This window comes from Cavia porcellus, unplaced genomic scaffold, assembly GCF_034190915.1.
Source record: "Cavia porcellus strain 051 isolate PalLab524CR breed Dunkin Hartley unplaced genomic scaffold, mCavPor4.1 scaffold_4, whole genome shotgun sequence".
NCBI lineage: Eukaryota > Metazoa > Chordata > Mammalia > Rodentia > Caviidae > Cavia > Cavia porcellus.
The window spans coordinates 102,117,719-102,142,095 of record NW_026947487.1 but is presented as its reverse complement, the minus strand read 5'-3'; the positions used below and the strand labels follow the sequence as shown (position 1 = coordinate 102,142,095).

Genomic DNA, 24,377 nt, shown 5'->3' with positions numbered 1-24,377 from the left:
CCCACGTCCCTTTTCTGGCTGCTACTCTTCGGTTGTCCAGTCGTTTGCCTTTTTCATTTGTGCATCTTGGCAATATTATTCACATTTACAGGTGAGCTGCTGACATGCTGTGTGCTCATGTGGAGCTGCTGACTATGGCTTCACTGTACAGCGACCAGGAAGAAGCTAAACCATCTTACTAGGACCCCAAACACGAGGGTCTGCAGCTATTTTCCTTTAGATGGTCACTTTCCCGAGCACAATATAACAAAACCTGGCACTCCGTGCCCTAGAGCTGGTACACTATCCTCACTTACTGCCTCTTTCCAGCTCATCTCTTCCTACATCCATGTCCTGTATGCCCAAGCCTGGTCCTGCTCTCTGAACAGCTGCTCAGGGTCACCAGCAGTCTTGTGTGTGTGCATGTGTGTGAGCATGCACAGCAATGGAAGTGATGGCTGACAATGTGGGAATCCAACCACGCCCTGCACAGACTTCCAGCTGACCTCCAGGTTCGCCTCACCCCACCTGCTCCGTGGTGTCCCAGGCGCTGAGGCTTCCCAGGGCCCTCATCACAGAGGCTCTCAGCCTCTTCGGTTCTGCCATTTATCCGCAAGCAACTAAATATATTAGCATCTCTCCCACGTGCTCTTTGTCCCCTTTCATTCCCTTTTTTTTTTTTTTTTTTGATGCTTCTTTTTATGAAGGTTTACTCACATTTTAGTGGGCTTTCACAAAGAATGAAAATAAACACATCTCAATCCATCTGTTTTACTAGAAGTCCTCTGCCATGGTGAATTTCTGAGCAGTAAAACCCCACCTTTTCTTTTAGGTAAAATCTATGCAGATACATAGAAGCAGAGCAGTGGCTGGAGGCCCAGGCAGCCCTGCACTGTCTTTGGCTCTGGTGGGCATCTCACAACCCCGAGGGCTCACTGGACACACTCTGAGAACATCTCTGTCTCACATAAACCTTCTACTCCTAGGCCAGACGTGGTGACACATGCCTGTAATTCTACCACTTGGGAGGTAAAGGCAGGAGGATCACTGTGAGTTTGAGGCCAGCCGGGGCGACAAAGTGAGTTCAAGCCTGAAATGCATAGTGAAACTCTGACTCACAAAGACAAAAAAATAAAAATAAAAACACCTTCTACTCCTGCAAAGCCACTCCCACATCATCCCCTAACACACATCCTTCACCTTCGCTGTGCACAGCAGCACCTCCCCTGTATCCGACAGGACCGTCTTCCGGCTCCTGTTCGAGTCCAGCCTTGCTGCGAGCATTTGAGTCACTTCCTCTGTGAAGCTTCCCTGAGCCTGGCGCTCTCCTGTGGGCTTCTCTCTGCTTACTTCTGGTCTGAGCTTGCCGAGGGAGCCTGGAGAGCACTGGCTGGTTCATCCTTAGCTGCCAGTCCAGGCCTTTGAGCTGTGGGGTATAATGACTGCCTGCACCGCATTTCCCATAGCTTTGCTACAAGATGATGACCGTGACACAGTGAACCCTCTGGCTCAATCTTACTTCCTGGGCACCGAGCGTGCTGAGGTAACAGCTTTATCTGTAGTTTCAAAGTTGCTCTCAAAATGGTTTACACTTCCCTGGGGTAGGACTTTTCCCATAATTAATGATAAAATCATAACATCCCACCCCAATATTTAAAGAAGAGCAAGTCCCCAGCCATCCTTAGAATGGTATCTTCCCAATTCTATCCAAATGTTGCGAGGTTTGTGGAGAGAACTGTGAGGCAGCCAAGAGCGCACTTACAGAGTTCCGGTTGCTTTCAAACACACGGGTTGTCAATACACCAAGTACCAGTGTACGATATACACCATGAAGATCAACGTTTGGGGCCAAGGGTTTAGTTCAGAGACATAAGCGCCTGCTTGGCACATTCGAGGTCATGAGTTCAATCCCCGGTGCCAAAAAAAATTTTTTAAATTAAATTTAAAAATCAATGTTTAGTCTGTGATACACTTAGAGAAATTCAGATATTGATGAGATATTTGATGGTAAGAAGGAAACACTATAAATGATACCGTGGTTTTATTTTTAATGAGAACATTTTTTAGAAATATGTACTCAAGTACAGATACGGATACGATGTTTGGGATATGCTTCAGAATAATCTAGATTTGACACGGGGGAGGCTAGATGAGGGTTAGGGCCCAGCAACTGACAAATTATTTCTAGCCATAAAGTCAGTATTTTAGGCTTTGCAGGCTGCACAGTATCTGTTGCAACAATTCAATCCTGCCACTAAAGTATGAAAGCAGCTACTAAAGAAAGCAAGCAGGGTAGGGATGTTGCTCAGGGGTAGAGCACTTGCCTCGCATGCACAGAGCCCTAGGTTTCATCCCAGCACCATGACACAGAAGTGAACAGTAAGTGTGGTTGTGTTCTAATAAAACTTTATTTATTTATAAAAACAGGCCAATTGCCAGATTTTGTGCATTTGCCACTATGGTGGGTCACCCTCTCGTACAAATGAAACAAAACTGGCCACAGACTTGATAATTCCTGAAGCTGTGTGTTGAGGCTGTGAGGGCTCCTTATTACTACTCTCCCTTCTTTGCACATTTTCCCTTTGAAATTTTCCCTAACAGCATGAAAATTTCCATCATCTCCCCAATAAAATGCCTGTTTGTTTTTTTAAATCAAGAAGTCCACGTTTCACTTCATAACTTCATTTGACTCCAAGTCAAAGCAGAAAATAAAGTGAGGCCTAGTGATGACAAATGACGAGTTCCATTCCCAGAGGAGGAGGGAAGAAAAGGAAAACCCAGGCATCCTCCTGGAAACTGAAGCGAAAGCACCCCATCCATGGAAAGTTGCAGGGCCAGAAGGTGAGGCGGTATTTGCCTGGCACACGCCTGACAGCGGAAGCAAACCAGCACAGGGGCTCTCCTGAGACCCTCCACCTCCGAAATCCTTCCCCTCCGCAAACTTGGGAGGCTAAGTGTTCATATTTTATGCAGGAGCCCTTCATGGCTACTTTAGTCGAGGCTGATTCTTTTCTGAGAGCAGAATATATTCCTTTTGAAAACTCTCAGGACTAAAGAGACACTCTGGAAAGAACTTTCTGTCCCTGGCAGGGAGGGCATCAAACCCCTGGTCCTTGAATTTGGACAGTCTCTCCCCCTTGGAAGCCTCACTCACCCTTTGGTTTTGGAGAGTGTGGATGTGTTCTCATCAAGCCCAGCTGAATGAGCAGGCCTCTGTCTTTCTAGGCAGGGTGGCCCCGACATGCAATGAAACGCATCAACACTCTTTCTTTCCCGGTCTCCACATCCCGTTTCTCCTGATCTGGAGTGCTCAAGATTGAACCCGGGGCCCAGCGCATGCTAGACAAGCGCTCTCCCACCAAGCTACGCCCCTAGCCTGTTTCCTACAGGGCCTCTAAAAGTCCCAGGCTGTCTTAAGAATAAAGGTAATGGGATGAAAAAAGCAATCAAGTGACAGAGAACAATGCCAGGCCCTACCAGGGATGCCTCCGAACAGTGACACACTGAGGACATCAAAACACTAAAGCCCAAAAGGTGTCCTTAGTCCCTCTTTTAGGGCTCAACAGCTCTGAATACCACTTAAGAAAGCAATGGTCATCAGTCTTGGCCAACCACATGGAGGTGGAAAGAAAGGGAAAAAAGGACAGAATATAAAAAGGGAAAACTGGAAGGATAAAAAACAGAGAAAGGAGGAGAGTGGGGTAAACTAGAGAGGGCAGTGCCAGGGAATGGCAGCGAAGCCCTCGGTGACTCTGGGAGTTGGTCCTAGGGTCTCAGGACTAGTCAGTTCAGGCCTTACTTACCCTGGAGGAAGAGGCCGCTCCCAGGTGGTGGTCTTGGTATTGTGGTCCACATAATAGACCCGCCCATTGGGCAGCTCCCGCTGCTCCCACCTGGAAAACAAAAAGCCAAGGGAAGCATGAGATACTCGGCTGAAAGGTACAGCCCTAGTCAGAAAGGAAACCCTTCACTACCAGTGTAACTAAGTTAGAGGAAACATCAAAGGTAGCATGCACGGTTGACACAGTGGTCACACCAGCTCTAGCATGGGGTGCTTTTTTTTCTTCTTTTGAGACCAGGTTTCACTGTGTAATTGAGGCTGGCTTGAGTTTACCATGTAGCTCTGGTTGGCCTCAAACTCACTGTGATTCTCCTGCCTCAGCCTCCAGAGTGCTGCGATTACAGGTGTGCACCACGCCTGATTTAAGAATGCTCCTTGAGAAACTACCGTAGCTCCTCTTTATGGGAGCAGTGTACTAGACTACAACACAGACTGCTGTCATATCGCCTAAACCATCCATGAGCCTATGTCCCGTCAAGTTTTAGAATCAGTGGTTTTTGGTATCACGATCAAAACTTGCTTTGGGGTGTGACGAAAGCTGAGGATCCTTTCTCTCCAAAACGCACTTATGACAAAGATGTGCAGGCAACTTCTGCATTTCACACACCCTGCATGAAGTTTACTCATTGACTCTGCTGCCCTTTCAGCCACCGCGAGTGTGAAGGTTACACATGATACGACTACGCCTGTCCTCCCAGCAGCTTCACCATCACATCCAATTTTAAAATACAGGATTCATTCACGGGAAATCTTCGAAAGACCTTGGGAGACTCAAGAAACATGGCATGGGTCATGACCAACCACCTGCACGGTACAGTCTGCCCAAGTGCAAGGACGACAGGGTCGCTCCGAGAACCCAAAGCCAGAACAGTACAGGGCCAAGCGCCACCACCCCACACCCTGTGGCTTGCGCACAACCTGACAGTGACTCCGCCTCCCCAGAGCACAGTGACCTCCACAGAGACAACACAAACGTCTTATATCCAGCTTGCTTTGAAAATGTCCTGTGTTCCAATGGGACCAACGGGACAGAACAATGTGAGCACAATTGTAAGCCCTGTATCTGCGTACCCTGCAACTCTCAAATGCCTCTCAGCTAAACGTGGTCACAGAGACACCAAAACAACAGGCGTCTACTATGAGTTACGTCCCATGCTGTGCCCATCTGATTTCAGATAACCTGCCAACCCCCACTTACAACAGCCACAGCCACCTTCCAATACCTGCTCCCACAGGCAAAGTTCAGGTCAGGGAAGCGTCACACGGGCTGTAGTACTGTGTTTTTCTGTTTTCCAGTGCCAGACACTGAACTCAGGGCTTTCTTACCAGGCTACATCCTCAGCCCTTTCTTTTTTTTTTTTAACCTTTGAAAATGGGTTTCACTAAGTTGCCCAAGCTGGGCTCAAACTTGCGCTACCACACCCGGCTTGTTATGTATTTCTTAATTATTTAACATAGGTAAAACTGTGCTACTGTTAGTATAAAGTTCCTAGTTTCTTTTTGTGCTACTGATACATTTCTTGAGCATTATGCCTCTAAGGCAGTTTTGCTCACAAGCCCTGTGGCTGTTTTGTTTTGCTTTTGCAGCACTGGTGAATGAACCAAAGACCTTCTCTTTGAGCTATCTCCTCAGTTTTTTATATTTTTTATGTTGAGATAGGGTCTCTCACTCAGGTGCCCAGTTAGGACTCCAACTTGCAATCCTCCTGCCTCAGCCTCCTTCAGTGCTGGAATTACAGGCATGTGCCATGTACCAAGCTAAATCCTGTAGTTTTTATTGCATGAATTCACAAAGTGTGGTGAGTTTTAGAACCACTTAGGCTTTAGTAGAGCTGAATGCATACTAAAATAAGTGTCCTTACTTCTATTGGTAAGCCTGGTATGTCTAACTGATATACACTGGCTGTGTTTGATACTGTTTTTTCATTTAAATGGGGCCATCCAATCAGTCACTGCATTGATCTTCTGCCCAAAGTAAGTTCAGGAACAGATTTACCTAAAGCTAATGCTTTGTCTCATGCAACAGTTGTCCCCATCCTTAGAGGGGACAATGCCATCACCAAGGAGGAAATGGGCCCAGAGTCACCAAGTCACTCGGGTGGGGTTCAAACAGCTTTGCCTCCAAAGCCCATGGGTTTTACACATGTTGCTCAAAGGAAGAAAGGGAGGAAGAAGAAGGTGAGCTGGGATTTATAGGGACGTTGGTTTATGGCAATGTGTCTTTCCTGTCCTGGTCTCTAAATGAAACAGGTTTCCTGAGCTCCGGCACTGAGGGAGCCCTCCAGGATCACCTTAACCCTGGCTTCCCCCTAGACAGAGTCCACAGGAAGGGGGTCATGCTTGCCATCACAAGAAGGTGGGTCCCTGGGAGCACTGATGTTTGGTGATCACACACACACACACACACACACACAGAGTCAATGACGAAGTTGAGGACCACGGCACTACTGTTAAGAACTTTAGACAAACTATATATAACAGAATTTATCTGGACAAAGACCGACTAATGCATCAGACAGCACTGAGAGCCAGGAGAGGTTCAGGGAGTCTGCCCAGCAGAGTGAGCAGCCAGCTTCTGCCTCACCTGGATAGGAACTGATCAGCTGGCTGCCTATGATTGGCTGAAACCCAAAATCTGTTACAAGAAAACGAACAGTATGCATATGGACCCCTGAATTATGTTTCAGTTGGTTTATATACTAAGGTAACCTGCGATTTAGTAGGGAGAATTCAAAGTATGAGACAAGAGCAGGCTGTCTGCTAACTACTTAGTTAAGGGTACCAACACCTGGGAAACACACAGGGCCGTTTCCTCTCCGGGGTCCTCCTGCTCAGGCTCTGCCTGAACAGGACCCTGGGGACCTGACTAGACACCAGGCTTCCTTCTCCAGTACAAGGAGGATGCTGAGGCTTTTAATTTAGATTCATCATTATGGTTCCCCGTTGAGCAATTTCTTACCCTTTCACAGTGTCTATTGTAGATTTTGGGTCTTATTTACTCTTTCAGTTTCTACTCCTTAAAATAAAAAAATAAAATAAAATAAAATGTAGTTTCTAGAACATTTAGAAAAAAATAGAATAAATCTCCTTAGGGATGCCCTTTGAAATTAAAGACAGAAGAGGCACGAACACTGCCAGCTCTGAACGCTGTGTCCCGCTGGCCCACGGGGATTGGCAGGGACTCCTAATCCAGGACAGCGGGCACTCGCCCCGGGGGGGCTTCACACTGTAACCCTCCCGCCTTCTTCGCACAGAACAGGAGCAAACTGGGAACTAAGGAAAAGACTTGGCTTTAGCGTAAGTACTGAAAAACAGAAGCTTCTGCCATAATGACAGCAGCAAAATGCCTGCTCCTGGTACAGGGAAAGAATCTGACAGAGTGCCAGCCTTCTCCAAGAAGTCGGCTAAATCCCTCCTTTCCTTGAACGCGGGTTCCTGCGGGCAGTTTTACAGCTTGAAAGCTCCAAAGAGGCTCATTTTGCAGTCCCTGCTTGGAAACCATCCATGATATTGGATAGAAGGCGCCTTTTACACAGACAAAGTATCTGCTGTAGCAATTAGAAATTGAGAGGAAAACTGAATACATTTTTCTTCTATTCCAAAAATTCTTATAATTTTCAGTTTATAAGTAGTGTCCTTTTTTTTAGTAGTGTCTACTTTTGACTTCATTTACATTTTAGTGAGACAAAGGGGAAAACTCTGGTTTATTACACGCTAATATTTTATTTATTTATTTTGGGTACTGGGGATGGAACTTACGACCCTGCACTTGCCAGGCAGGCGCTTACGCCACTGAGCTAAGTTCTGGGCCTAATATTTTAATTTAAGGACAGGAGAATACTTTCAATTCCAAATGACCCTGATCAGCACAGTAGTATCCCCCACGTACCACTGGGAATAAAGCTGATGCAAGCCCTCTCTCCTTACGTTCCACAATTTCAGCAGCTCTTTCAAGCACACAGGCCCAGACAAGCGCTGTCTCTCTATCTTTGATCACTGCTGATGCTAGAAATGAGGGGCTCTCTTGCAGAGACCACCGTTGTCCAGCAAGGAGCAGTGTCCTTCTGTGAGCCCTCTCAATTGGCTTAGCTACAGAAATGGTTACCAGAGGAACAAGTCCTTTCTTCTATTGCTTTTTTTCCTATCTACGTTTTTCCTTTTAGAATTGGACTCCTGCTTAGATCAAATGTCTGTGTGGGCCGCCTGATCCCTGACCCGGCCTGCCTCCTTCTCTTGGAGAAGTCCCCTCCCTCACCTGCCCAGCTGTTCATGAATCCTACAGATCTCTTCCCTTTCTCCCTGCAGCACAGTCGGACAGTCTGACGGTGGCCAAATGAGCCTCCCGATTCTCACTTTCCTTTGGTAACTGCTGGCCCACACGCATTAAGCCTTCCCATTGTCTTGTCCCCGTGCCAAGAAAGTGACACGGGCATTGACTTCATCAGCGCATCCCTGTCAGGGCTTAGGTTTCTCTATCTCATGAGCATCTTCACACTGAGATTAAAAGGCTTTTCAATCCCACTGTCCATACGTCTCCCTCAATACTGCATCTTGGTCACGTGGGTCACACCTGCTCCTGCGGAATGGCTTCTTTGATGCCCTCAGGACAGTGTTCAAAGGACTAGGTTTGCTGTAGGTTCCCACCCCATACATTGCTCCTTGGCCTTCAGTGAGTGGCATTCGGATGGACCACGGGCTACATGGGTCTCTGTATTTGGAAGTACCTCAGAAGTAGTTTCCAATTTCTTTTTTTTTAAGCCAGTCAAATTTAGCAGTGGGGGGTAGTTTCCAATTTCAATCAACCTCGTATAACTTTTCTTTTTCTTGAATTAGCTTTGTTCCTATGGGTGCTCTTTATTTATTTATTTACTTATTTATTTATTTTGGTCTTTTTCCTTTTTATCGGTACCGGGGATCGAACTCACGATTGCCTGTTTGCAAGGCAGGCGCTTATGCCGCTGAGCTAAATCCCCAGCCCCCCTCTTTATTACACTGTATAATCCACCTTCACACCCCAATCTCCCCACAAGTGCCATCCTTAAAAGGTTAGACCAGGTGTGGTGGTACACATCTGTCATCCCTGCACTTGGAAGGCTGAGGCAGAACGACTGTTACAAGTTCAAGGCCAGCCTAAACTGCACAGGGAGACACCGTCTTAAAAAAAAAAAAAAAGAATGATCAGAAAAAAGAATGAAAACAAAGCCCTGCCAGAAGCTGTTACATCCTAAAGAAAAGATGCCTCACTGGTACTCACACAAACACTAAGGTTTAGAAGAATACACTGCAAGTATCCCTCAAGCTGCCTATGCAGAACTCCTACTCTCTACAGGCAAAAACTACAGGAAATTCATGTATTCTTATTCTGTGTTCCTATACAGATACCTCAGCACCAAGTCCTGCTCTTCCCCAAGTTTTGGCTATTTCCAGGTGAGTCCTAAGAATTGTTTCCTCCATAGGGATGGTTTCAGGCTGTCCAGTGAGTCAGAAGTCTGTGCAAGGGGAGAGATCTCCTGCTATGTTCCCATGGCTTCACTGGACCTTGTAAAACTGAGTAGGAAATGTGTTAAATTCAGTCCTTTCCTCCAAAGTCTTTCCTGCCTCTGCACCGACAACCTCTTTTTTATAACCACCAGCAACCAGCAGTATACGTCCTTGGCCAGGATGGCAGCATGACAGCTACTGAGGCTCCTTGACTAAGCCTAGTTTTCTTTTCCTTCTACTTCCGTCTTTTTTCTTCTTGCCTTGAGAAGGTCTCAAAGCTCTTAAATAGAAGTTGGCAACTTTCAGATAGATGTCTTCACAGAAACAAGACAGTTCTTGGACATGGTGTTGTTATGGCTTGTGTCTAGATGTCCCCCAAAGCCTCATGCAGTCATAAGTGGGGCCTTCCCGAGGCAGCTGGACTAGAGTGTGTACTGCTAGGATCAAGGAGATGACGCTGGGATTGATTCACGATGCAATGCTAGCTGTCCTAAGGTGGGTAGCCTGGATAGGACTAAAGGGACAGAAAGAAGATGCTGAAATCTCCACTTGCATTTGTCACTTGCTGTTTGCTACTTGGTTGTTTTGCCGCCTTATGCCATGCCACCCTGCCTTGGAGCCAGCTAACATGAACTGAAACCTCTATAAACTTTGAGTTCAATAAACCTCTCCTCCTTTAACTTTGGTGTCAGGTATTTTATCAGTAAAATAAAAAGTAAAGTAGCTGTCAATAAAAAGTATTTTCAGTTTTTTTTTTAACTAAAATGTTGGCAATATAGATAAAGTCACTCTCAAAATGGTGAGCTGGGAATGTTTTCCAAAGGGTAATTTGGCAACTTAGTCAGAAATCCTTACCATAGGGTTGGGGATTTAGTTCAGGCACAGTGCCTGCCTGGCAAGCATGAGGTTGTGAGTTTGATTCCTGGTACCGGTAGTGGGGGGAGCCTTACCATATAAATACCCTTTATCATCTCTACTTTAGAATATATATCCTAAGGAAGTAAGTGCATGCTCGGGATTTTGCTATAAGTGCATTTATTATGGCACATTAAAGTGGTTATAGAAAAACCACTGCCCAAATACCCCCTAATAGGAAGATTACTAAATTTCTATTTCAGAAATGGATACTCATTCATTGAAATTAACATTGTAGGTGATTTTTCCACATATTTATAATATATTGAGTGGAAAAATATAAATAAATAATATCCTTAAAATGATTAACATTTCATTTTTATATGCTATTTTCATTAAATCTAAAATGCCACTGATTATTCGTGTAGCATGGTAATTAAACAATGGTGGCTATCTGGGGCTGTTCCTCACAGTACCCCCCCACACACACACACAATACTCCCCCCCGCCTCCTCCGTGGTGTTCTTTTATCTTGCTTTTCCTCTTTTACCCTGCTGGGCCCACGCTCTGCCCAAGCTGGCTCTGCAGAGCCAGTTTCTCCCTCACTCCTCACATGTACTTTTTCAAATAAACTTTGCTACTGTTAAAAAAAAAAAAAGCTAAAATAAAACAATGGCATGCCAATGGTTGTAAATCACATTCTGATTTGTTTTGTTTTGTTTTGTTTTTTTCCTTTTTATCGGTACCAGGGATCGAACTCACGACTGCCTGCTTACAAGGTAGGTGCTTATGCCGCTGAGCTAAATCCCCAACCCCTACACATTCTGATTTTTAAAAAGTTAAATGTTAAATAATGTCCATATTAAGATCCATAAAAAATAGGTGTCTGCGTGTGCATCGAATATTTACAACTTCAGAATTCGGAATAATTTTAGACAAGAGGCAAAAGGCACATGAAAAACGTGGCTATTTTAAACTTTATATTCCTATATAGTTAAAGGTACCATAAGCAAACTAACAGAACAAAAAAGTAAACAAACTACAGAGTGGGAGAATATATGTGAAATGTATATATTTGAGAAGTCACTAGTATCCAGCAGATATTAAGAATTCTGCAGATTAAAGAGAAAACATGCACAGCCAGGCACCAAAATGTATGAAATGGTAATTACAAAAAAAAAAAAAAGGAAATCAAAGAACAGCAACAAAAAAACAAAATAAAAAAGAGGTTCTATATCAGTGCTAAGTCAGGGATATTCATATTAAAATTACAAAGACCATTCACACTCTTGACACTGACCTAAATGAAAAAAGTCTGGCCAGATATAGCACCCAGCACTCTGGTAGGCCAAGACAGGTGGTCCCAAAGGAGAGCCCAGCCTGAGCAACTTCGTGAGACCCAGAATCTAAGCAGGCAACAGCTAAGGATGTAGCTCATGTGAAGGTCCCTAGTCAATCCCCAGTTCAGGAAAGGGAAATGCTGACAGGGCTAAGTTTGAGCAGAATGCTCACATGTGCTCAAAGGCCTTTGAACTGCTGAGTTACTTGAGAAAGTAATTTGATAGTTATCTACTAACATTGGAGAGCTTCACCCAGTTCCATCAGACACATCTTTTTTTTTTTTTATTGGTACCAGAGATCGAACTCACGACCATGCGCTTGCAAAGCAGGCGCTTACGCCACTGAGCTAAATCCCCAGCCCCCTATCACACACATCTTAAAGAAACAAGCAGGTTGGGGCTGGGGGTTTAGCTCAGCGGCATAAGCACCTGCCTTGCAAGCAGGCGGTCGTGAGTTCGATCCCTGGTACCGATAAAAATGAAAAAGAAACAAGCAGGTACACAAAAAAGGCACACACAGAAAAACCTCATTACAATGTGTCTGAAAGTATGATGAAACAGGAGAATGCATACATTTTTATCATAAAATATCACAAGTAGGTTAAATGGATGTCCCCAGATCCAGGTGTCCTGCTCACAGGAGATGGAATCACAATTCATAGGGCTTGCAGTGTACTGGGAAAGTCTAATTCATCAGAGAGTTAATAAAAGGGGGGGGGTTCCTCCAGCAAATGGAGCATAATGTGGACATTTGATAAGACTGGCTGGTAAGCCCATGGAATTTCTTTTATTATTCACCATTCTTATCTGGATACTAATAATATTTTGTAATACAAATAAGTTTCAAAAGCACATTCTATAAGATTATCAAATTTTGGTAGGTGTCTGATTATGTGGCCTCTGGCAAATTCCTTAGGGTTTCCTCTTGTACAAGATCTCATGATGTTGGGAAGATGGCATGAAATATGCCATGCACAAATCCTAGCAGTCTCAGCACATGGTAAATGCTGTTGACTCATGGTAGCTATTATCTGTGCTAAGGTAAACACACACAAGATGCATAAAAAACATCAACGGCTAAATCTAGGAGGGTATTTAATTTTGCTACTGTTGTTACTCATTTCCCTCTATTCCTTTCCTAATCCATAGGCTTTTATAATTAGATCAAAACAGAAATTAAAATTTTAAGAGCAAATGAGAAAGTGAAATCAACTATCCATTCTCTCAACAAACAGTACTATGTTGTTCTGGAAACCAAACACTCTGCACAAACTGTGGATGCTAAGATAGACATGATAATACCTGCTTGTGTAGCTCTCAAGAAAACACAGTAAAGGTGAATATGGCTCGATTACATACACGCAGGCAGCTCAGCAAGAGCACCTCGCTGCCCAGCTGCTGGTGAGGATCAGAAATGAGGCTTCTATTCTAAGATAACAAGGGAAGCCAGAATACATACAGTCGGGCATTACCCACACATGTAACAATCCTTGCAGAGTCCAGAACTAAGCCATACTCAGCAATGAAAGAAGCTGGGTGAAAAACATACACAATCCTTTAATCTAAAGCTACTCGAAGTATGGTCCACAGCTCAAACTGTTTTACAATCAGAAAAGTATAAAAGCTTCTGAGCATTTAGAAATTTTGGTGCCTCTCTCTGACACTGCCATATCCAAATGCATGATCAGTAGTGGCATCCTTTGAAGAGTACAGAACAAAAGTCCCCATGATCCCAGCACTCTGGGAGGCTGAGGCAAGAGGATCAAAAGTTCAAATGCAGCTTGGGCAACCTGGCAACTTAGTAAGACCCTGCCTTGAAATAAAAAATAAAAAGGACTGGGGATGTAGCCGGTGCGAAGGCTTTAAGTTCTATCCCTAGAATAAAGGGGAGGGGAAACACAGAACAAAAGTATGGATTAATAACAGACTGAAAATTTAAAAGTAAAACAAAACAGTAACACTAACCAAAAAACAACAACAAAAAAAGGATGGGTTCTTCACAGTTGGAGAAACGCTGTTTTAGAAATCCTTGGGTAAGGTTCTGGCTACCACTAAAATTGAGCTTGGAAAGAAACCCAATGGCAGTGGCTGGTTTATAGCTTAGCAGAGACGCTCCAAATTCCAACAGCTCTTAGAGTCTCCACAAATAAAACAGTAGAGAACTGTGACAAGGCTGTCATCCTCAACGGTTTCTCCAGGACCACCTCCACAAAGTACGTCTGGTCTCTAAGATTGAGCATGGGGGCAGGGCAAATGGCAAAGCCAACAGAACTACAAAATACCCTTCCTTGATCAAATGCTGCACTGAGGCAGGAAACAGGGCAGCCAATGACTGCGGGAGAAAGGGACGGTGTGAAATGGCAGGGCTGAGGGAAATCGGCAGTCAAACACAACGCCCTCCCTTATGTAAGAAACCGCAGCAGTGCGCTGGCTGCCAGGGTGAAATAATGTGCCTCTGTGTGCGAGGGAAGCGGGGAGCTCGGAGACCAAGCGCGCTTGGAGTTTATCGAAGCCTTGTACATATGGTGTGTTAATGAGCATGCGGACCCCAGAGTGGGCTCGGGGTGCTGACAAAAACCAGATGCAGGGCCTCTGACCAAAGCGGCCTCGCTTCCCACTGCCCCCGCCTGGACCGCTCTCCCACAGCCTCTTCAACTCCCCTCCTTTAACAGACATTTGCAACTGCAACGTGGAAACCTCAGGCTCTTCCAGTGGCTTCTTTCTGTGCTAATTAGGTTAACAGCTAAGATCACAGGAGAGGTAGAGAGGTGGTGGGACAAATGAGGATGGCTACAGTGGGACTTAGGGCGCCCGCAGGCCTGGAGACACAGATGTGTGTGACCGCTCCAGGACCAGAGTGCTCTCGCTGCTGCAGATCAGAAGGACAAGGCAGCAACCCCAAACCAGGATCCCCGAGTGAGCCTTTTCCCATCACTCAATAATGGACACTGAAGAATTGAGGAGAGAGAGCTGGAACCAGACAGTCGGCTGCAGGCCTTAGCAAACAATCTAGCTTGGCTCTGAAATGCCTTAGCAAAGACAAGCCACGCTCCACAGCATGTGTCAGTGCCCAGGGGTCCTTTGGGACCACAGAAGAGCGTTGTGATCCGTGTGAGACAGGGACTCGAGCCCAAAACCCATCAGCCCAGTGAATGACAACTATCAGGCTCAACTTTCTTGCTTTTGGAAGGAAAACGCAATATTCTTGTCACAGCTGCTCTTTCTTTGAGGCACCAGAGAAGCAGGAAACATTCATCCAGGTGGAGGAAAGGGGGAAAAAAACAGCATTTAATGTCACAGGCCCCACTTTGTGCCAAGCTCCTGCCATTGTGGCCTTCACAGCCCAGTAAGGAAGAGACACAAACAAGCAGCTCCAAGTGTAAGAAGAGTTACAGACAGTCACACAGTGGTGAAACACACAGTGGTGACAACCACAGAAAGATCCCCAGAATTTCTGATTCAGCTGTACCTTGAAGATGTGTAGGAATTAACAGATAAAATGTTGAGGAAGTTTTCAGAAAGGGAGACCAGCATGGAGGAGGTTCTTCAGGCTCAGGGGAGACGGTGGCACATTCGTCAAATGAAAGCAGATTAATATGCAGGAGCTTAGAGAGCAGGAGAGTGGCTTCCTTGGAAGGTGGGAGGGTACGCTGGGGCAATACCAGGTGGGGATTATGGCTTGATCAAGGTTTTGAGAATTTATCCGCAAAGACAGTAGGAAGCCATTGTAGCATTCCAAGTGGTGAAAATGATGACCAGAGTTTTATTAAGATTAAAATAGCTGGATGAAGTAGCACATACCAGTGATCCCAGTAATTTGAGAGGCTAAGGCAGGATGACAGCAAGTTCGAGCCCATTCTGTACTACTTAGTGACTTAATGAGAACTTATCCCCAAATAAAGTATTTTTCAAAAAGAAGTGGGGACGTAGCTTTGTGTGAAGGCTTTTGGTTCAAACCCTAGCACGGTATTTAAAAAAAAAAAAAGGTTAAAATAAATTGGAAGTTACATGACAGGTAACAGCACTTTGGTCTGGAACACAACACAAGTGTTATCACCAAGTGGACAGACTTGAGAATTATATAAGAAATAGAATCAAGGCCCAGGGGCCTCTTTGGCAAGTGTGAGGTACTGAGTTCGATCCCCCAGTACCGGAAAAAAAAATAATAAAAAAAAAAAGAAAGAAATAGAATCATTCTAGCCTTATTCTAGCCAGGCATGGTGGCACATGCCTGCAATCCCCACACTCAGAAAGCTGAGGCAGAAGGATTACTCTGAATTCAAGGTCAGCCTGGATTATAAGGTGAGTTGAAGGCCAGCCTGAATTGCCTAATGAGACCCTGTCTCAAAGAAGGAAGGAAGGAAGGAAGGAAAGAAGGAAAAAAGAGAAAGAGAAAGAAAGGGAACCATTCTTATGTTTAACAATTTCCTGGAATACCACTCTATGCCAGGCACTGTGGTAGGTGCTGGGCATACAGTGCAAAGTATGAAAGACGTGATCCCTGTCCGTATTGGGACTTAGAGGATGAAAGGGGAGACTGAGTCAGTCTTTACTTATATTACACTTGTGATACACGCTAAGAAGGAGAAGCAAGGGGAGAGGAGAGCAAACTCCAGCAAGCTGGAGGCAAGACTTGAGGACAGACTGCTGTCAGGGAGAAGTGAAAGGTGGTCGGCGGTGGTTGCCGGGGAACAGTGGCACCACAATGAGGAGGAAGGCCAGGTTCCAGCCAGGCTGGGGTTGGCAGGATAATACGCTGTTTCACACGGGCTAAGTTAAAATCCCCAGATGGAGAAATGGGTTCGAGATCCAGAAAAGGGAGCTGGCATCAGATCCCAAAGGAAGCCAAGGGAAGGGACAAAGTGACCAGAGGGAGAATGCAGAGTGACCCCGGGAACAAACATTTGTTTAGTGAAACAAACGGGTCACGGACAGTCTTTGGTCTGTTACTTGCATACTAACAGATGATCAACTTAGATGCCACAGTTATACATTCTCCAGAAAGATACAAGCAATCAAATGCAAATTCAAGAAGGTGCCCGTGCTGCGTGGTGGCTCTGCAACCCTCTTCCATAACGTGCCCTCTGCTGGGATTTGAATCAGCATGACAGAGTTTGTGCTCTCATTGGTTCCTAACTTCTAAAGTCAAGATACCAAAAATAAATTAGTAATCTGCATCATCTGGACCTATCAAACTTGCAAATAACCCCAAGAGAATGGAGACAGCAGGTCTATGAGCCAGAAGGGTCGCTGGAGAAACCACGTCCATCCTGGCTTCCAACACAGAGGAGTCAACAGCAAGCCTGTTGTCTTCACTGCCGCACGCATGGCAGTGCTGGTGGCCACCTCCAGTTAGGTGTCTTTTGAAATAATCTTCAAAGTACTGAAGATTCGTCAACGTCTTAAGGATGGACACTGAGAAGCCCTTCTGGGCTGGAAGACTGGGACTCTCGCGCCCTTCTCTGAGCCATCACTCAGGTTCTAGCGGGTGCTAGTCACCCCATATCCCCACACAGGGCCTTGTCACATTCTAAAAGCTCCAAGGAAAAGATGCTGCTCAAGCTTAGCCAAAGAAAAGTGTTTCAGCCTCTGGCCATACAACGGTGGGGAATCGGCTTCCCTGGGCCGTGCAGTCCGCCAGAGGAGAATAAAGAGTGTTTTCAGAGCCTGGAGTTTTCCAGCTGCCTGGAAACAGGAAGTGCCCAATCCCAGGGAACAGTAACCCTCACACACGCCCTCCATAAAGACATGGTGAGCCATTAGCCCTAATTGCCTGTGACTGACACAGGAGTGAGCGGCCTTCCAGGCATTTGCTCAGTGGAAAGAAAACAAACAGCTCGCTGGGGAGACAGGCGGCCATTTTCCTCCTTTCTGCCAGAGTGATTCTGCGCTGTTCCCTCAAAATTACAGCATAGAGGCTTGCAATTACAAACCAAACAAAGGTCTTTCGAGTATTAGGCACCACATACAAAAGAGAAAAGAAATCTCCACAGGTAGACACAAGCAATTGCTTAATAATTTTTCACAAAATCATAATTTTTCACAAAATCAAAAACTTGACAGAGTTTTCAGAGCTGCCTCTCAACACTCCCAATTCTCTCCAGATTTGAGTTATTACAACTTATTTGCACCACTTTTCATTTGTCAGCACACTTTACAAACAGGTAAGAGTTAAGTAACATACCAAGCATACATATTAAAAATAGCATGTCTTCAGATTTAGGATTTTTAACAATCAGGTTTTCAAAAGTGGTTTTCAGAACAATACAGCACATTATATATCAAGAAAGAGACCATACATCCTTCCTTTCTCCTTTACAAATTATATATACAAACTACCACAAAGCCAACCCAGGCAGGTCACCAATGACTCAGCAAGATGGACACTGGTTTCTTCCATGCCGAACAAGGAACAAGCATGGACACCAGTACTAGCCCTGACTAACTGCTGAGACAGGACTGCTTCCCAGGAAGAAGACATTCTCTTCCTCTATGATACCTGGACAATCACTTCAAAATATCACTCACCAGAGACACTGTGCACCACTGGGAAAGCGCTTCACTACCCATCTGTATGAGTCCCTCAGCTTCCTGGGGAGACGCAGAAGTGTATTATCTCCACATTACCAACCTGTAAATCACTTGGCCAATGTCAGTCACATAGGCGGGGTGGAAAGGGGGATTCAGTTCCAGATTGTTTGACTCCCAAGGCCCTTCTCTTAATCTTCACTTACTATAAAGGCAAACTTGAACTTCCTTTGACTTCCTTGGATCATATTCTCATCCAAGATTTTCAAATCAGATTTCATTACAAACTAAAGGGTGGCAAGAAAACTAAGAGTCTAAGTTCATATCAGCCCCTGCTATAGGAATAATACACAGTACTACTCAGCATCCAAAGGCCATGTCCTCCACAGGCTGTTAAGCTAAAATTCAGGATAGAAAAGCTGTTTTCTGGGCAGGATACAGGCCAGGGAGGGTGAACTTTTAGAGATTTCAATGGTACAAACAGCCCACGGGCAATAGGTTTGCAAACACTCTCTCCCACAATTCAGGAAGGCAAAATGAGCTCCTTGTTCCACAGAAGCCCCTCTCTTCCAGTCAAGCTGTTCAAGTCATGCCATAAGGTAGCATTGATTCTGCCCAGATGATTTAGAGGCTTTTTAAGATTTATGTAGAACAAGCAGTTCTCCACACCCCCTTGTTTCTGTGCATGGTGGGCTCTCCAGAGACTGCCCGCCACTAGGTAATAAATAACCACGTTGTTCGGACCTGCTCAAGGAGGCTCAGTCTTTGAGAGGAACGTGCTGCTGCAGGACAGACGGCTACTCACCCGGCAGGCAGAGCATCAGGAGCCTGTGCAGCCGTGGGGAGCTGCTGTGTGCCCGAAGTGCTGGGCTCCTCTCCCTCAGCCGGTGTGGCCGGAGCAGGAAGAGACGTCGTGCCGGGGTTGGGGGTCACACTCAAGGCTGAGGCAGGTGGGGACGTCACACCGACAACAGAAGGTTCTTCAGGATCAGTGGCAGCAGTAGATTCATCATTCACTGCAAATGTACAAACCATACTTTGACGATCAAATATGAATATGAATTTTGTTCACATTTATGAGGTTCAATTTATGAGCTAACACAGTATCTACACTGTTACCCTACGTGTATCAGGCAATAGTAAAAATTTCACAAAACATAACAGAAAATTATAGCAAGTCAGTAATGCCAGTATAAAGGAAACTGAAGAAGGAATCTCAAATAAATATATTAAATACTATCTCTTCTATAACTTTATTAGAATTTTCTATGGTGTCTATGGTTATATTTATTGATTAAAGAATAGTAGTAACGGGCTAGGGATTTAGCTCAGCGGCATAAGCACCTGCCTTGCAAGCAGGCGGTTGTGAGTTCGATCCCTGGTACCAATAAAAATGAAAAAGATAAAAATAAAAAAAAAAGAATAATAGTAAAGATGAAGGTAAAGGGAAATGGGATAAACAGAGCAAGACCAATGCCAAGCTTGTAGGGTTACATATTTTCCTTTAAATTTGTCATCTCATCTGTCTGTTAGACACAAATAACCTCTCCCTTTCAAAACCTCATACATACTCGTGGCAGAAAACTTCCACTAATGTGCTTATTGTTTTAAAGATTCATGCTCAAAGGAAGAAGCAGGTATTTCAGCTCTGGATGAAAAAGAAGGGATCCAAAAGCTAAGGACTGGTCTCCAAGGTAACAACAGATAAACAGAGTGGAAAAGCCAGCCAGCCTCCGATTTCCCAAGTCTTATTTCACCACTTCTTCACATTTTTTGATGATTGCTTATGTCCACAAGGCATTGCAATATCCTCTAACAAAAAAGGATCAAACAAGGTTTCAAAGACTTACAATTCTTTGAAAATAGATGAGCCATATGCAGAGAATTTTTTACATATGCAATTGCGTATGTGTATATTTATATTCGAATTTCTCCAAAAATGCATTAGTCAGCATTTAGCATCCTCTTCCTAATTCAGAAATTCATTTTATAATTTCCCTAACAAATAGCAACCCAAATTTCTTCTCCCATTTCTTCTGTCAGGGCATTCACTACAGTCCACTGCTGAGCAGATGAACTTGTAAGAGCGTTTCTCTTATGTTAAACCTAGTTCCACGAGGTGGTCTGAGTCCCCCACCCTCAAAGCAGTGCAAAATGAGTATCTGTTATATTTTCTGTTTCTCATTAGTCTTCTCTTTTCCAGTAAGAAGGCCTACTGTCTCTTCAATGTTTCTAGCTCACCCCGTTCCAGCTCTCATATATAGTAGATAACCACTTTTATGGCCTCTCCTAAATAATGAAATCAGGAATGGAATGTAGGAAATTAGACGCCAACAGATCAGCAGAGTCAGATGACCAATTTAAATAACACTGTGTTATTTAACATCTACAGAACAGTGGTGGGTTTGCCTAGTAAGGTTCAAAGTACTGTTAATTGTCTCTTTTAAAGCGACATGTGACTCCAGAAGTTAGGTACCATTTATCATCATTATCATTGACTGCCCCTGGTTTATACTGAGGAAACAAAACTCCAGGAGGTTAAACAGCCTGAGGTCACACAGCACTCAATCCACACGCTGCTTTCTGCTTTATTCCCTGCTCCTTCCTTTTTGCACACATCTTTAATGTGATCCAAGATGAGGACAATTCTGAGCAACCAGTGGATTTGCTTGTTTGTTTGTTTGGGGTTTTTTTTGGTAGAGGGAACTGAATGCAGGACCTTGAGCTTCTAGACAGGCACTTGCCACATAGGCGCTGCGCTGCTGAGCCATGTCCCTGGCCCAGCCACTACATCTTCCTGGCTAACACTGACTGGAGGAGAGCTACAACGCAAAGGTCTCCATGTGGTGTGGCCCATGAGCTGAGGCTGGGAATTACCCTGATGGAACGACTTGCTTCTTCCCCATATAAAAGCTGCTTGGCACATACACTAAATTAGTTGCTAATCTTGTGCAAAACTGTTTCCCCAACATAAATGCAAACTTGGTATTTGTATTCCTTATTCTATCTCAGCCAAGTTAGTAACATGTACCAGATGATCATTCTCTTTATGCATATATCTATATATTTTACTACATTTTACTCAATTCCAATTTTATTTAAAAACATTACATAATGACTTTTTAAAACCAGATAAATTCATTCTGAATTTTATAAGGAAAGCTAAATCTATAAGAATAACCTTGAAAAGTCTAAAGCAGTGGGGGGAAGACTGTTTGCTAAAGTATTAAAACGTATTACAAAGCTATCACAATTAAGACAGCACAGTACTGGCACATGACTAGGCAGATGCCAAGTTAAATAACCTGAGAATTAGATTTAATTAATTAATTAATTAATTTTTTCTTTTTTCCTGTACCGGGGATCGAACTCACGACCACCTGCTTGCAAGGCAGGTACTTATGCCACTGAGCTAAATCCCCAGCCTCTAAGTAATTAATTTATTGAAGCTTGCAAAGACAGTGATATTCTAATGCTATTGTTACAGGCAGCTGAGTTAATTAAAAATACTATAGGCAGGCATGAGACAGGGCTAGGTTTTCAAAGGAGCCAGTGCAGAAACCCAGATACCTTGTAACTAACTATAGGGAAGACAGGCACTTCCTGCTGTGGACCAGACCTCAAGACAGGAGATCAAACAAATGCACCCATATCCTAAGGACTGATATTCTGACATGGAGGAGGAAACCAGATTTTGCCAGCTCTGGTTTGCACTCTTTTTTTTTTTTTTTTAATTTTATTTAAGGAGAAAAGAAAAAAAAAAGCAGGGAAAGGGTACAAGTTGTACAGATTTACAGAAAAAAAATGAACAGTAGGAAATCACTAGTTAATGGATTACATATTGTCATCTTAGAAATAATTGTTCAAGTCACAAAATTAAAGCTTGTAAAGTGGACATTCCATCAATGATACTGCAAACAGTTCTGTTCATTGATCCAATAAAACTCTGTGATATCATTTTCTATCTTATACACTTAAATATACATGCAGTTATATAGTTTGGAGCACTTTCTTTTCCTCTCTTTTGTACCATGACTATTACACATTTTGGGTTTCATTGCTCCCACGGTTCTTATTACTTTTTTGGAAGAGAGTAAAACCAAATGTGACATAACAGAACAGAATCGGTCAAGTCAAAAGGGTGGACATAATAGATGATATAAAAACATAATACAAGGTGATCAACAATGGTTACCATAATGCCTCCCGCTATCTCTAATAGAATTGCCTATATCGTTAGTTATAATACAATTGAACAAAACAGTAAAGAATAAAACCGACAAAACCAAAACATTGGAGACATTGTAGGTCTTCAAAAGTAGATAAAAGTCAACAAGAATGGGCGTCATAATGAATCTCATTATCTTCACAGCTGATGCCTAAACTTTCGAACCTGATACTATCCAGCAAAACAGAATAGGGGAACATCAGTTAAAAACCAGATGGTGAGAGTAATACAGGGCTTTAAATCAAGGTAATGAAAAGTCAAAGTGGGTTACTATAATATATCCTGCTATTTTTTTTCCTTTAATTAAAAGGATAAAGATAAAAAAGTAAATAATGGAGTGGAGATTGAGATAAAAGAGGGCATAACAACGAAACAGCGCAGATCAAAACATAACCATTTAAGCAGAATAGTGTTTCACCACCAGATAATCCTAATCTAAAAGTAGTTACCATATTGTCTCTTTCTTTGAAATCCTTGAGTACAACTTCGTATACTGTAGCATTAAGTATATCAAAACAATGTAAAACCATTCAAGAGAATGACAGCATTACAGAGTATTTAGAATCGACTAACAGAATATGAACAATGGTTTCTGTATAATCTCCTTGTCTTTAAAAGGTTTTTGCTTATACTATCGTACATAATAAAATCCAATAAGATACAGCCTATTTAGACCATTGGAGACAGAAGGACAAAAGCTAGATGAGACTTCAAAACAAGATGATACTGTATTACCTATTAAGATGTCATTTTCTCCAAAATAGCTGTTCCTATCATCCATTCTTCTCTGCCTCATTTCTGTTGAGCTCTTTTTCTGTCAGTAGCTGTCAGTTTGTCTTCTTCATTTTGTTCTCTGCTCCATTCGTTGTGGCCTCTCTGCCATTATTTCTGGATTCTTTGTATTTTTCTTTTTTTAGAATATCCTGCAATACTCTCTGTAGAGTTGAATTGGTGGTTGCAAATTCCCCCAGTTCCTCTTTATCCTGGAAGCACCTTGTTTTTCCATCAATTTCCAGGGACAGTTGTGCAGGATATCTCAATCTTGGCTGGAGATTATTATCTTTCAAAGCTTGAATTATTTCCCCCCACGCTCTTCGTGATTTGATGGTTTGTGCAGAGAAATCTGCTGTAATTCTGATGGGTGTTCCCTTGTAAGTGGTCTGTTTCTTGTCTCTTACAGCTTTTAATATTCTGTTCTTGTATTGAATTTCTGGAATTTTTATTATTATATGCCTGGGTGTTGCTCTGTTTGGGTTGTAGGTAGCTGGGGTCCTGTATGCCTCATACATCTAAGTATCTTTACCTTTTGCTAAATTAGGAAAATTCTCCTGGATTATTTCTGTGAGTAGCTTTTGTAGTTCACTTGTCTGTGTCCCTACTTCTTCTTTTATGTTCTTAATCCTTAAGTTATGGATCCTCTTATCATCTTCTTGTCTTTGTATTATTGCTGTTTGTTTCTTTGTTATTTTTAAGAAGTTTTTCATTTCATTCTCCCATATTACAAGTCTGCCCTCCAGTTCAGATAGTCTGTCCTTAGTTTCTTTCAAGCTGTTATGCCAGTCTTCTATAGACTTCTTAGTATCTTGGTAGTCCCTTTGAACCTGCTTCACGTATTCTATGCTTTCTCTGTTTTCTCCATCAAACAATTCTCCCCTTTTTTTCTGTTCTTCCATTCCACCACCTGTTTTTTCTTGGGTGGTACTTAGCATTTCTCTAACTATTCTGCATACTTCTAGCTTCAGGTCGTTGATAACTTCATTCCTGAATTGGTCTATGAGGCTCTCTATATGGTGCCTTATGTATATTGGTGCGGTGTTTGCTATTGCCTGTTTCTCAGAATTGGGGGCCGAGGAGCCTTTCTTGTTGCTGCCTCTTCCCATGCTGCCTCTTCTTCTCTGTTCCTTATATATGCAAGCTTATATAAGAGGCCCAGCTTCTCTCCCAGTCAGCCACAGCCTGATCCAATTGCGCCAGTTAGGTGTTCCCGCTCACCGCTGTGCACCAGGGAGTTAGGGACCAGGCAGCCTACGCGTCTCCCCTCCCGGCCACCGTCAGGCTCTGGGATCTGGGTTGGGACAGCCTACCAGGTCCACCGGCAGCGTCACGCAGGCCAGGCACTTTTCAC

The 24,377-nt window shown here is 43.7% G+C and overlaps 1 protein-coding gene across 4 annotated transcripts in view; it reads right to left on the bottom strand.

The window, feature by feature from the left end:
* Positions 1-24,377, bottom strand: part of Wwp2 (WW domain containing E3 ubiquitin protein ligase 2) — a 132,320-nt gene that overhangs the window by 24,296 nt on the left and 83,647 nt on the right. For all 4 annotated transcript variants that reach the window (XM_003471980.4, XM_005004630.4, XM_023565970.2 and 1 more), the window contains 2 exons: positions 18,830-19,040; positions 3,783-3,872 (listed from right to left, as the gene is read on the bottom strand). In XM_003471980.4, coding sequence (XP_003472028.1) covers positions 3,783-3,872; positions 18,830-19,040 — 301 coding nt within the window. The remainder of the gene's footprint in view (positions 1-3,782; positions 3,873-18,829; positions 19,041-24,377) is intronic.